We start from the raw sequence: 15,288 nt of genomic DNA on the forward strand, positions 1-15,288 counted from the left end.
TGTTATTCCTGTGAATTATTATTATTGCATCTTCGAGAATAAAATTGTCGGTGAATACTAAAACAGTGAGAAATTACAGTATTTATAGTATACACATTGGTAAGACAACTCAAGATTTGGAGAATTAATTGTTGAGCAGGCTAATGAGAATCAGATGCCAGGGACAAATGGGACAAAAGGGTACTATTTTCGAGGGAACATGAAGCTGCGACACTGGAACACTGGATAAAAGGAAGGGTCATGCGGTCTCATCAGACCACATTAACCCTTTACATCCAAGAAAAATAAGCGGCTTAAGTAACGCATGTCAGGGTGTTGGGACATTTCTCTAAAAATGCATCAGAAAGGGAAACCTCAGGGTGAGACTTCAAATGAGTGAGAGGGCTTGGAGGGTAATAGCAAAATGTAGTGAGGTCTGAAGCCTTTTCAGCAGTTTATTGACAATGACCTCCAAGTATGGACCCTTTGTGGCCTCGCTGTGGTAAGGCTCGTTGTGTCCAGTCAATGTTTTAGCGTGTCAACTACTCCATCTCCACGGCTTTTGCACTAAATCTCACTAAAGCTCCCTAAAACACTCTGAAGCACCGAAAGGTCTGGTAATATGGATGTGAAAGGGATACTGATGAGCACTTTGAGGAACAGGCAGTGCAACATGAGCCAGGCATGAAATGTTCTGCTAAAATGAGCATGGCCAGAGACCATGTGCAGAGTCTCAGAGGACTGTTGGGGGATATTATGTCAGCTCTTAGCAAAAACGTGGAATGGGTTTATAAATGCAGGTTCACAGTATCCACAGGATTGAGGCTCGGAGGCTGTGAATTACAAGGTGCCTGTTGAGTGCTCATGCATGGCACAACATAAGCTTTGGTCTGACAAAAGACTTCACTGGTGACATGTCTTCTGTTTCAGGCCACAGCAGTGGAAAGGAAATTTCTTGTCAAAAATGTTATTTATAAATGCATTCACAAGTGGGCGCACATGCCCATGTCTTCTGGATTATAAGTCGCTCTGAGGTCGCATCAGTCAAAATAAATCACTCTAACGTTGTCCCTACCAGAGACAGTTGGTTCCGCCAAGTCAGATTTGATAATAATAAATACAAAATTATAGTAGTTGGAGCATAAAAACCTTTTTACAACCTTCTAAAAATGGTCTTAAACTTTATTAGAGCCCTGCAGACATTAAATAACACCCCTACAGTCACCTGTATACTCATTACCCAATATAGTAGACCTGATAAGCAATAATAAGACATGATAACTCACTGTAAGCATTGGTAAAGTTCCTTGTTGTTGTAGTCTCGCGAACATAATGTGGGTCAATTGCATAGTGTTAAAAAAAGATTGACTATCATCCATCCACACTATGACGTGTGTCATTTGATTGATTTACATGACAGCCAGTCAGACATGAATCTAGCATACATAGAGGTACACTACGACAATACTGCTAGCTTTGTTTACTGTACACAAAGTGCACTGCTGACGCACAGGCTACAGGATCTGTGAGGTGACACAAAAGATGGTCACCGATTTAAGCATAGCAATTTACCAAGCTATGTAGATCCAATTCATTTCTTCTAAATTTAAGAATAGTTTTCAAACTGGGTGGCGCGTTTTCTAGTTTTCAAACCAGAATACGTGCCACTTCCACAATGAGTGGGAGGATGATTTTTTTATAATTTATAAAATAATGAATTTCTGAAAAAACATGATATAGCGAGGGACAGAAGACACATTTAATGTCATGATATGTAGTATTCCACACCGGTCACTAGGTGTCAGAAATGCTAACATAGCAACGGGTTCATTGTGTAGTTCTGAACTGCGGTTTGGGCAGTATGGGCAACAAAGGAACAAGGAACTCTCCCATCTAATGTGTCAGTCTATGTTATCTCATTTATGTCAAATATGTTTTATTTAATGTTATTATGTCTACTATTTTGGGTAAAGGTGACTATAGTGTTCATCAAGAGGAGTTAAAACTGGATTTAGAAGCTTGTAAACAGGTTTTCTATGCTCTAACTACAAAAATATTCCATTTACAAATAAGGAATCCTACTTTGCAGAAATTCCCTTATCACGGTCAGGTCTGGGACCAATTTACTGCAATAACGAGGAATTCCAGTCGTAAAGGATATTATAAAAACCCATTTCAATAGCAGAAGAAGAAACTGAATACATATATATACACACACACACACACACACACACATTGTCATAGTATTATACTTCTTCCATTGTGTATGGTAGCATCACATAAAAAAACATACATTCCGATATAAAATTAACATGATTTACATATGTGTTTTATGAACACTTGGCAGGAACAGCAGACTGTTTCTGTGCTCCGTCAGCAGGCAAAGTGTGCATCACAGGAAAATTACTTCTAAAATGGACTCCAGAGTGATATTACATCGGCCCCTGAGTGAATATTGATGACTTTGTGTACTATATGAGCTATTGTTGCACTAGATGCATTATGATGCATTGACTGTCGTCATGACATTCATAACTTACAATATATATTCAGGCATGTACAGTATACAATCCTTTTATATTTAGGTTACCTTTGTTATTGCAATCATTAACTCACAATGCAGCTGGAACTCTGTGATGGAAAAGTGGGCCATACTTGCACATCACATTTACATCACAATTTATTTTAACAATTGAAAGATGAACAGACAAATTGAAACCTGCTTTTCATTCAACAAATTTAAGGTCAAGTAGCTCACAAACACAACAACATGAATATGATATGGTTTACCAATAGGTGTCAAACTACTATTATTATACATCAGCCTCATGATGTTAAGAATGAAACGTGTGCTTCTTAGGATGGCTCCTGCTTCAACAGTCGCACAGCCGTTGAGTCTTGAGTCAAACACATTTCATTCATGAACCTCAATCAATGATCACTTTTCAAATACTAATTGTACCTTCTGGGGTACAATTAAGTATTTAATCATTGCTGAAGAGATTTTAATTATGTATTTTCTTTTCTTTTTTTGCATAGAGATAATCTTGGCAAGAGTTTTATTTGTAAATACCTGCCTCACCTGTCATCATGAAATAATAAAAAAGTAAAATTGACATATTGATGACATAATATAAAATAAATTTATACATACAGTAATTCACCCCGGAACTATTAAAGTTAAGGGTGTTGCCGCACGAACGGTTCACGCAGGAGGAAGAACCATTTTGTTGCGTTTTTTTGGCCCTTCTTTGCAGTTATGAGTGTGAGTTCATGTTGAACATGAAAATAAATTGCTCTATTCCGCCTCAGTTACCCATTCTGTGGCACTTCAACCTTATGTTTTAGCATACGCCTTATTTTCGATGTGCCTTATGTATGTGTTAAGTCTAAGGATCGACCGGCCGGCCGATATATCAGGCCGATATTTGCGTTTTTCCTTGCATCGGTATCCGCCGATACGCGCATGGGTTCGCCAATGTATTTTTCCACAGCATGATTTACAGTCAGGCATCCGCCGGGGCAGCTTTGTGTTGCCCCGGCAACACACGTAGTCGCGGTACCACTGTTATACCCACTGTTGAATTACATCAAGGGCGCGTTTTCACAAGTAATAGAATTAGCTTGCTTTTAACACTTTACTAAGCCCATCACATTTCACTGGGTGATCGCTAGGCATAACAGTTTAAGTCACGGTGTGACAACAAGAAAGCCCAAAAACATCACATACCAACGCAACAGACGAATAAAAGCACTCTCACTAGTTGAGCAGAACAAGAATGAGCAACTATGCAACTTTAAATGCGCGTCGTGTTATGTGTGTGCGCTCTCTCCGAGCACGCACGCACACACACACACACACACACACACACACAGCAGGAATTGGAGCAGCCGTGTCTGCTTACTGCTTATGAGAGGTCTTTAGCGTGCACAACACAAACTTAAATGATGAGAGAAATGTTTTATATATCGTACTAAATTGTGTCAGTGTGATGTGTTTGTGTGTGTGGAGGCGGGGGGGTGCGCATCACGCTGCGGAGTAGCAGTCATCACATCGATGCTAGATAAATTTAAACTACGACAGAAATGTTTTGCACATGGTTGAATATTTATTCCTTTTAAAGTTGATAATGCCGTTTAAATGTGTGTTTAAGAAAGCTGAATCCTACTGTGTTCAGTGTTTAAATTTCAATAAATATTTCTTTAAACATGAGACCTGTAATATTTGTTATCATGGTCTTTTTTTCATATAAATTGAGGGATCAAAGGCAGTATCGGCAACAAATATCGGCTCAAGCAAAATCGGCCATCGGCTAAGGGTGATGGAAAAAAATCGGTATCGGCATCGGCATCGGCCCCATAAAAACCGGATCGGTCGATCCCTAGTTAAGTCTCAGTAATTGAGACTGTGCCTAATAATCAGGTGCTGAAAATAGTAATAGTACATAAAATGAACCTTCATAATCAGGTAACTTTAACATTCCATTTGCTATAAGGTTGCATTTCACACATTGCAACCATGTTGAATTGCAAGAAAAAGACATCCTATCCAGACGCCCATGGAAGACTATGACTCTATCTAGTTTTCATTTGACATTTTCAAGCCAAGAAAGCTCAAATGTCCTTCCATGACATTTTTATTCTTAGAAGAATAAGCTCTTCATTTTTTTAAAAGAGGAAAAAAAAAACACAAGGCATGAGTACCAGAGCAGTCTGAGGGGATGCAGCCTTTAGTGTTTACTTTATATATTGCTGTCTACATCCACAGATTAAGGCAGCAAACTAGTTGGGCCTAAATGCATTGTGTCTCCCAGTGTAATCCTTGATGCTTCCATCTGTCATTATTTAAAGGCAAGATGTAATGACAACCAAACACAACCTTGTGGGTACAAATGTTCAACTGATTAAATTCTGCGCAATTGCCAAAAATAAACATCAGTACATTTGACAATTTACTAATTTCAGTTTAACACAGCTATTCATTATCGACAGGTGAAACTGGAGCCTATTCCAGCTACAGTCTTTGGGTCAAAAATAGGGTAAGTCAATTAAATCAATAGCTATGTTAATGATTGACAGCATAGACACTGACAATATAGTAATTCAAAATACTTATTGCATCAAAATTTCATTCACCAACCGTCAGCATCTTCAAATGTTGTATTAAATGACTACACAGTGGTACCCTGTTTTTTTTCATGTGTTTCCAAAGGTTAAACAAAAACCACAATGTATGAAAACCAAATTCCTCCGCCACCACCCTCCCACCCAAAATCAATGTGAATCCAATGAATTTGTTCCAAATACATTTTCCATGTTAAATGTAAATTGTCCATTCATTTTCAATGGGATAAATGTCACGGAAAATATTGAATTACGGAAAATGTGGGAATTTTTCTGAAAGTCCTGATAGATGTTGGAATGCTTGAAGCAGTTGTATAATTATGTACAATCTTGTAACGGTTGCACAATGACTGTGGATCGACAACCAATCTATCATCATATCACAATGAGGGAAATGTTACAGTCATGGAAAATGTCCACCAGTAGGGGGCGCCGAATAAATTGACCATTCATTTTCGATGGAAAATGATTGTATGCTCCAGCTTGCTTCAATGTCAGGGTCAACCACAGTTGGTTTGAACAACATCAAGGCTGTGTACAGTAGGCTACATTTACTGTGGATGTCTCAGCAAAACATGTGGATGGGGGATATCTTTTTCATGATATTTCCCAGGACAGCCTGTAAACAAGTATTGGCACTGTTGAGCTGACATACTTCTATTACACTCAGCCCTAGTGCCACTAATGGGATTGTAGGTGAAGGGAATGGAAAGGAGGCCAGAGAGAATTGAGAGAAAGAGAGCGCAACACAGCAAATGGAAAAGCCTGTGTTGCAGTACAGGTAGGAAGCTGTGGGAAACTACATTAGACGCACTGTAAGTTTGCACAGTTTGCTTGGCGTGAATTTAACATATTCCACTTTTAGTTAAGATGGGAGCACTAAGACGGAGACTGTCCACAGAGTGAACTGTCTGGCACGCTTTAACACATGATTGCTCTGTGTCTAACACAGAGTTATATAAGAAGCCCATGACAGTAATTCATTGTATTCAATGTGAATAAAGGAAATCAGATATAACATGAAGATGTCCTAATTCTAAAACTGCACAACTTCCCCTCCGTTGTCAAAAAAACATCTATCCACACAGCGCTGTTTTACAACTTTGAATTTGAATTGCATCCGCCACAATATACAAAACAAGGCAGCCACATCATATATACCCATCAATAGATAGGATAGATACTTTATTAATCTCCAAGAGATATCCACAAAACTTTTTGGCGGGGGCTTCATAGCTAAAACAGCAGCGGTCGCGTCTTTCAAATCACCTTGAAGTGAAATTAAGCGTATGCTGTGGAAACCATGACGAGACAAACATTCAATTGCTAACACATTAATAAACAACTACCATAATGAATGGCTACTAAATGAAGTGTTATATGGAGTATAGACATGTTATTTGTTCTAGTGTGACAGGAGCATCTCTGTTTATTGGGGCATTTATTTTCAGTCTGCTGAAAAAAAAAATGTAGAGGACACTGAGTTGCAGACCAGATGGGAAAAGGCAGGGCACAAAAAATATGGACATCAACAAACAGCCAAAAAAGCCACTTAGAGACAGAATGTGAGCAGGTTACAGGAACCTAAATCCGTTCAGGTAAATTATTGATTTTAATTTAATTGCATCTTGTTTAATGATCACATTGTTAATGTATGTATTTGTTATGTGTCTTTATTAAATGTTGGATAACCCACTGTTATTTTTTTCTTGATTCTCGTAGTTGCTAAGGAGCTGCCACCAGAGAGGCAGTGATAGCCAGGCAAAATGTATAAACGAAGATGCAAGAAAGTCAAATGATATTGAAACATGAGTAGCAGAGCAGAAACCCTGTCTTCATAAACAATATTCAAAGCTCTGCATATACTGTATTGTTGGCAGAAATTTTCAGGGTATTCTGAGAATATAGAATAAATGAATGTATGTTTTATATGGAAAGATAAGTTGCTGCTTTACTCCCAGTTTAACTCTGCTACGTTTGGTGGGACTTCACTGAAATAAAATTATGTGGGTCATGACACTCTTCTCATGTCCTATTTAAACTGTAAAGTGTAACACGAGACTTTGAGCCGCAGTCAAAAGGTTGTTTGTTTGAACACTGACACATGACATTATTGTTCGAAGAATGATTACCTCAAAGGCGTTGTAATAAAAAAAACAATAAATGATATTATATTTCTATTATATTATATTTATATATATAATAAAAACAAAAATCATATATATATAATAAAAACCTTAACAATGCACATATGTAAATTTGTTACACATAGTACATACATACACTCTCATATTCAGTTCAGATTCCCATGTCTTGATCATCACACACATGCATCACACACATCTCTCACAAACAAACACTGGGTTAATGCTGGACATTTTCACCTCATTTATCGGGACATTGACAGTTCCACTGGGGGTGTCCCACTTCGATATTAATATTTGATATCAATCCAATATCATCTAAACTATCCGATATTGGCAGTCTAATAAACCTTGTCAAAACTAGGCACAGAATCGCGAAAGTTTACCATAAATTAAAATGCAGCACTGGAATATAAGACGTACCCACTAAATTTAGAAGAAAAAACAGTTTTGTACACACAAGCTGCAAGGTGCCTATGTCATAAAATGGCGCACAAGTTGACTATGCAGCTTTATTTGACAGGAGCCTATCATGAGGTATGAAAAAACTTGTGGGGTTGACAACAGTAGCCCATTACTCAATATAACAGTTTGACTCACAATGTCAACTTTCAAACAATACTAAACTCATCCCACCAAAACTTAACACTTAAAAATTATTACCAATAAATATCCAACATTTCAATGTTTTCCAACAAAGCATTTTGTTTGAGCAAAGAATTTCAAAGAAAGACAAGCAGAATACAATGTGGATGGATGGTGCTGCGATGCTGACTCTGTCCACCAGACAGACCCAGAGAATACCAGAGTGCAGAGGGAGGCTGATTTCATCGCAGCGCCCCAACAAATGTGTTGTTCTGATGCAATGCATTATAGGAAAATGTAAAGATTTCTTTTTTTTAAACTCATATAGGTACATGTTTCTATACATTTTGAGTTACTGTGTGATGAGTGTAGTGTAGTGCCATTCAATTTGTCGCTAAAACTACACAGTACTCCAGATGCATATAAAAGTGATGGAACGGTTTTATTCTCATGTTCACTAATATTATTCTATTTATTCTACTATTATTCTCTGTTTGAGTCATATAACTTGATCAAGGCTTTTCTAACATTCCACTCCATATATATATATATATATATATATATATATATATATATATATATATATATATATATATATATATAAGTAATAAAAGCATGTATGGTTTGCACTGATATTGACTTGATACACTACAAACTGCTACCATTAATGCAGTCCATTTCAATGTGTTGTCTCTGCTGAGAGTGCCCATTCAAAGACTTGTTAACTTGTACCCACTGAGGTATTTGAGTCAGCAAATGCACAATGCACATCCACATTATTTGTTGGATTCAGCACTGATTCATACAGTATGTGCCTCCAAAGCAACTTTAACCACCTGGTCAGTGGACTGACTCATTCACAGCGCAGCACATTATTCAGATCGTGACTCACTAATTGGTATATTCAAGAGGGTATACAGCGGATCCTTAAACAGTTTTATTTGTCTTTTTAGAAAACATACCTCATCTATCCTAGTTTGGCTATAGTTTATAAATACATGACAAAGCATAAAATGTACATCACACATTTATGATGTGACGTCAGTGTTGCCACAGATGCTCCTCTGTCAACTTGTCAACAGTCAACTTGCAGCATTGTGAACACAAGTCAGTATATGACCGGAAGAATTGCAAGAGTTGAGGATTATCTAGACGAGGCTTAGAGAAACACCTTCTCCGTTAGCTTGCCAGGATGACCCAGCGACCTGCCGCAAACCACCGCAAGACGCTTTAGATGGATAGAGGGATTGTAGCAATGGTCGTCGTGCTAGCCTGACAACCAGGCTAAAGGCTACCACTTAGTTTCCATCTGTTCATCAATAATCTTTTATTATCATTCATTCGCGGTGAATACTGAAGAAAGATGGCGAGGGTCCTTGATCTAAATCTAATCTAATACAGCAGAACTTGGTTAGCGTCATTAATTCGGTCCAGAATCGCCTACTTTACCCAACACGGATGCTAACCGAATCAATTTTACCCCTTAAAAATCATGTAAATTTAATTTATCCGCTGCAGAAAGCCAAAAATGTTAAGACATTTTTATCATTTTACAACTATGGTGTCACATGCAGAAACCAATTTGAAATGCATATGGATCATGAATGAAAGGGATAAACAAACATTCAAGGTTACTTTTATCTTCACTGAAGGTGTCATTCTTGCCGTGACTGTTCCCAAAGACCCCATGTGGCAGCGAGATCATCACGGACACCACCTTCCTCCCTGTTATTGCTTGGATTCAATAGTGTTTTTCAGCTCAATAACCCGGCTGATAAAACCAAAGGACGTTACAAGTGCTAGAATTTTGATAAAGAAGATAAAAACACCATTGAATAAAAAAAAAAAAACATGACAAAACAGTTCTGTGTTGATTCCGCTGTCCTTGGGAACAGTGACATCGTCAACAAAGGAAAAAGTAACCATAAAAAAGTCATTTATTGCTTTCATTTGTCTTTCATGTACATATAGAATAATTTTTGAATGTAAATCCATAATTGTAAAACTATAAAAAGTGATTGTGTTTTTCAGTCTACCACTGATAATATTATAGACAGTCGATGTCACAGACTTATGGTTCCATTTTGTTCGCAAGCTAAAAGAATGCAAACATTGACAAATGCTAACACAACAAGATGCATGCCACACTGTAGGCTAACTGGAGGCAAAATGTTGTAACTTTTACAAGGTTGTACTGAATTTAATCTGTTCCTATTAGTAACTTTCATTGCAAATCACAGGGGACCATGAACATCAAGCCAGGAGTAGGTTCTGGAGGAGAAGAAGAAAAGCAGAATCATAATCCAGGCAATACTAGAGTGTCCAAAATAGACAATTTAATGTGTCTTTATTCAGTATTTACAAGTGATCTCCAAATGTATTAAATATGTTCTCTTTATTATTTTTATGAATGTTCTGGCAATACATGACGTGTTATTTTTTCGCAGTAAGGTTGTAAGCGTGGCTTCTGGGGAAGAGCCATGTTTCTAATTTGGGTCTTAAAAAAGTGCTGTAAATGTGAGAACGGATGGTTCTAAGTTGGTTATGAATGACCAAACTGTATCATTATAAGCAACAGCTGTGCCGTGCCTCTCAGTTTGCTTCCTCTTTCAACAAGGTCATTCTGCATTTTTGCTCATATTTTATGGGCTTTAAGCAGATCAAAATAAATAAAATAGTTGGAAGTGAAAATACACACTACACTCCATCTGCCAGAGAAGGGTTTCTTTGCAATCATCAATTAACAGAGGTAATTTTGATTACATTTTGTGTTCCTATGGGACACAAATACTCATACACAATATACCCCACTTATGGGACCCCGTCGTACATTGCTTCATGTTGTCTTTAGAACGCCTCAATTCACATGAGAAGTATTCTGAGAAAAATAAAACCCTGCATCACAACACAGCCACAATGGAGTTCTTGCTGGCCTAGAGGCAGCCCATTCACTGAAATGTGTGTTCGGCTGATGCAGAAGGGGGAACTGCTCTCCAGTGATTTTCTGTTGCGCTGAGGAAAACAAAATATAAAACAAAATGTGGATGTTCTAGCAGGGAAACTCAATGTACACTTTTTTTATTGAAGTTGGTCAGAATGCAACTTGTGTAATTTACAGTATTGCAAAGTGGGAGCCCTTATTTGTACATGGAATATTTTGTAGCATAGAAAACACTAGTATTATTATTTTTACACTATTAGAGGCCACTAAACACAAAATGATGGACAAGATTGACAAGATGGACAACACTTTAGACAAGACCAAATAAGAGTAAATAAGTCATTTAAGACATAATAAGACTCATGCTCATGTGTTACTAGAAATGTGTTCCCTAGGCACCCTGAAAAAGAGGCAGCCAGGTTGTAACCTCAAGGTTGCTGCTTGCCTGCACGCAGCGAAAGTTCCTCCTTCACCAAAAGTGTGACATCGTGTCTGCATGCTCCCAAATCTGCACTGAGGCTGTATTCACCACGTACGGATCCCAACATTTTGCACACATTTTTGCAAGTAGACAGCACACACTTTGTAGTGCCACAGCTGCATATACAAACACAATACAGACAGACTTGCTAGCTGCAAGGGCGGTCGCTGTATGTGACTGGCCAATCAAAAAGCATGAAGAGTGAACAGTGAATACATTACCCAATGAGGTATTAAAAAATAAAAACAAAAAAGGGATTTCCCTTACACATACAGATACTTGACAACTGTACTAGTTTCATGCTCGTAATCGGCAAAAATGCTTATACTTGTTTATAAAGAGTATCCGGCTTACCTCTAATAAGTATTTTATTTCTGTAAAAATCTATTCTATTGTCTTACTAGATAGTTTTGAATGCTTATATGCCACGATAATATTTTGTCGAAAACCAAAAACGTGGGTGTTCACAAACTGAGGTTTGACAATATTTTCATCATTGACATTTGCTTATTGTGGTTACAGTGTGGAACGGCCATACCAGCCTTTAAGATTTAATCTGCTTTTTTATTTGTGTCAAACGTGAGAAGTGGGTGTATTGTATGTATCAATATACAACTGTAAGAGACTATTGACTGTAAGTGCCAAACATAAATGTACTTACCCACAGGACAGGCGCCCTCTGACAGAATAAGTACTTCAGACTGCTGCTTGCAGGCATCTCGACGCAGAAAACACTCATTCCGGTAGTTTTGATTGTTAGAGCCGCAAACTGGAGCATAGTCATTGTTGCACTGGAGAGAGGTCAAACATGGGAGCATTAGGATAAATGTACTAAAAACATTGAAGTTGAACGATGACATTAAGAAAACTCGCACACAATCTGTATTCATTGTTTTAAGCCAACAATAGTCACTCTCTAATTCATATTTCACATTGCACATCCCTATTTTCCTTCCCAGTTGCACTGTTTTGACAGAGGCCCAAGACTATGTATGCCCTGCTCTGTCTAAAGTCATGACAATATGTACAGCACCTCAAAAAGGGAACATAAGAAATTGTAGCATCAAAAACAAGATTTTGCAGCTGCAAAGCAATGTACTTTCACCAAACCCATTCTGCTGATATTGTCTTCAGATGTTATCTGAACAAAACAAAGAGCAACACAAACCTTGCAAACATTTTCCAAGTTAAGACAATAATTCATTATTCTGCTACACACACACAACATGCTAGGACAAGGTTCCAGAGACAAGACATGCAAACCTTGGGAAGCTTGTTTTTCTTTTTTTCTCCCTCAAAACATATATCCTGACTAAGAAAGAAAAGGCCTGAAGTAAAGACAGAACTTCAGCAGTTTGTTTCCTTTGCAAAGGGGTTAGAAAACATAGAGTGCACAGCGGTGTGCAGATATGTCTTTCTGATGGGAATCCTTACATTTCATCACATGCAAATGCATAACATCAAAAAAGAAGCCAATCCCGACGAGGTGCCGGAGTGTCTGGTGAGAGAATTACATCATTCCTTGGATGCTTGGGTGTCAACATATGTTGTCAGGGCCCCCTACTGGTTCTTACTAGGGGGCAGCATCTAAGACAAAACCATTTCAGCAACCTACCCCTGAGAGGCCAATGAAGCCTCATGTTGTTTTCATGTCGTGTTTTCATCGTACCACTTCCTCATGCATAACTTCCATAGGATGAAATGTTATATTAATTAGGGTTGTGAACCACAAACTGATAGGACCAGATATCCGTTTTAACAAAGCGAGAGATATGGTTACGTCGGCGGCAACCTCCTCAATCGATAAGAATCAGCCATAAACCCTGAGATGAATCGCATGTCGGGGCATGCACAGAGAGACTAGTAATCGGTTGGCAGTGGGTGTGTAAAACAAGGCAAAGTCATAGATTACCAAGACCGAAGGCCAGAATGTATGTATGTAGCAGCATATGAGTGCAAGCTAGTCACGATTCAACACATCAGCAAAACAGTTTAAAGTTTAGAAAGTCTTTGGATTTTACAAGAAGAACAGAAAAATCAGACAAAAGTCAAATCCTGACCAGCGAGAACAACATATACAAGAATGGGCGCCTTTTGTAGGACTGTCGTTTCCTTTTAAATGTTGCACTTTTGCTTGACTACCTTGAGTGTTGAAAACACTTTGCTCTGCCTAAAATGTTGCATGATGACTATCATTAGGCCATTTTGAGCATGGGATAGTGTACTTTTGCAACATAACACAGCATTTTCCTTGCACCCATGTGGCAAATAATGGTATTTACCTATCTTTGCTTGGACACATTTTTGCCACTTGGCCATCCTATACTATACTATTTTATATGCTGCTTATCCTCATGCTGGTATGCTGGAGCTTATCCAGGCTGACTTTGGGCGAGAGGTGGGGTACACCCTGGACTGGTCGGGCTTTGCACCATTTCTTTATTTATTATTATTGACTGGACTGAAGGATAAGACTTGATTATATATACACTTGATATGTATATTTACCGTGAATTCAGCACGTGTTATTGGTTCGTGTCTAAAAATAAGTACATTTTACATGTGACTCTGTTGTTGGCTTAGTATGAAATTCTCATCTTGGAAATTTTTTTTTCAATGTTTCCATGTACCCTCTCTGCAATTTGCTTGTGTACCACTAGAGGTATGGGGACCCCTGGTTGGGATACGTTGAGATGTACCGATGCAGACGTTTTCGTTTAACGTGAGTTCATGCTATATTTGAATTGATAATGATTGAACAAAACATCTTACTACATCACAATTCTTTAAATTTAAAATATATTGGAGTCTCCTCACATCTACAACGTATCCACATAGGTTGTCTCTATTTCAAAAGGTTCAACCTGTTAGAGCAAGTTTGTAGCATTCACAATCGTAATCGTTTGAAGATTAGTTTGACGCTGAATTTGTACGGTTATGTTCCTAAATTGCGGCAAAAGCAGCCACCGTCTAAACTTTACATCCTTTTGTAACGTGTATTGCTACCGCTGTCGGCTCATGTTGCTCCAACTGGAGCAGTTTCAAGTTTTATGTGACTTGCTGTAGAGAAGATCTTTTTCTTTTCAGTTTTCTACCATAGGTGGAAATCTGAGATATTTCAAATGATTGATGACGCTATTCTTCGTTGTTTCATTTTTCATTTCTATATGTGTGTAGAGACTTCTTGGAGGCAAGATAGTAATATGATGTGATATTGACCTGACACTGAACAATGCATGAACAAATGTGATCATTCAGTTGGAATGTTTCACGGGATTACAATGGTTATCTGAGATTCAAGAAAAAAAAAGTAACTTCATGGTCACAGGCCATGACATGATTTCATGTCTGAAGAACACACTGAAAAATATCACAGTGAATAAACATCCTCACTCTAGCTGTGATGTCATTTGGACGCAAGGCTTACTGGAGGGTTCCCACTGGATCGAGGCCATGGATTCTCTTTGTCTTCACTTCTGGGCCCTTTAACTCTAATGTACTGGCCTGGAATCTGGTATCTGTGGGCCAAATAACTTGGTTCTCACAAAAGTGCAGCTAGCAAGACGTGAGCCAAGAGATTACACACCTTCTGCAGTTGAAAATACAGTGTTCTTGAGAGTGATAAAATGCAAAACACAATCTGTGTAGAAGACAGGTCATAACCTAGTTTCCTACCATTTTGCTTTTTTCTTTGAAAAAAATGTCTAACTTGAATGCCTGCGGTTTCTTACCTGAGGTCTATTTTTATTACTCCAAGCTCCATTATCAACCAATCCTCACCATATTGAGATGTAGTGGCAATTACTATATAAACACGAATCATATTGATTTGAACTGCATTTGACTCAAATTGAGCGCTAGTGCCACCTCTTAAAAATATAATTTTGCAGACATAGCAAGTAGCTGTAGGACTAGTTGAATTTAATTTACGTTGCAGAAGTACTTCATGGCTGAAATGGCGTTGTTCACTCTCAGCAAAACAATGATCTTTACAGTAGCTGCCGTAACGATCAAGTGATCTTTCAATCTCTAAT

General features: G+C 38.1%; 1 protein-coding gene across 1 annotated transcript in view; it reads right to left on the minus strand.

Moving 5' to 3' along the window:
• Positions 1-15,288, minus strand: part of tmeff2a (transmembrane protein with EGF-like and two follistatin-like domains 2a) — a 122,187-nt gene that overhangs the window by 62,239 nt on the left and 44,660 nt on the right. Inside the window, exon 3 of the mRNA XM_058082861.1 lies at positions 11,916-12,045. Within this exon, the coding sequence (XP_057938844.1) occupies positions 11,916-12,045 (130 nt within the window). The remainder of the gene's footprint in view (positions 1-11,915; positions 12,046-15,288) is intronic.

The sequence above is a fragment of the Doryrhamphus excisus genome, chromosome 9 (assembly GCF_030265055.1).
Source record: "Doryrhamphus excisus isolate RoL2022-K1 chromosome 9, RoL_Dexc_1.0, whole genome shotgun sequence".
Taxonomy (NCBI): Eukaryota; Metazoa; Chordata; class Actinopteri; order Syngnathiformes; family Syngnathidae; genus Doryrhamphus; species Doryrhamphus excisus.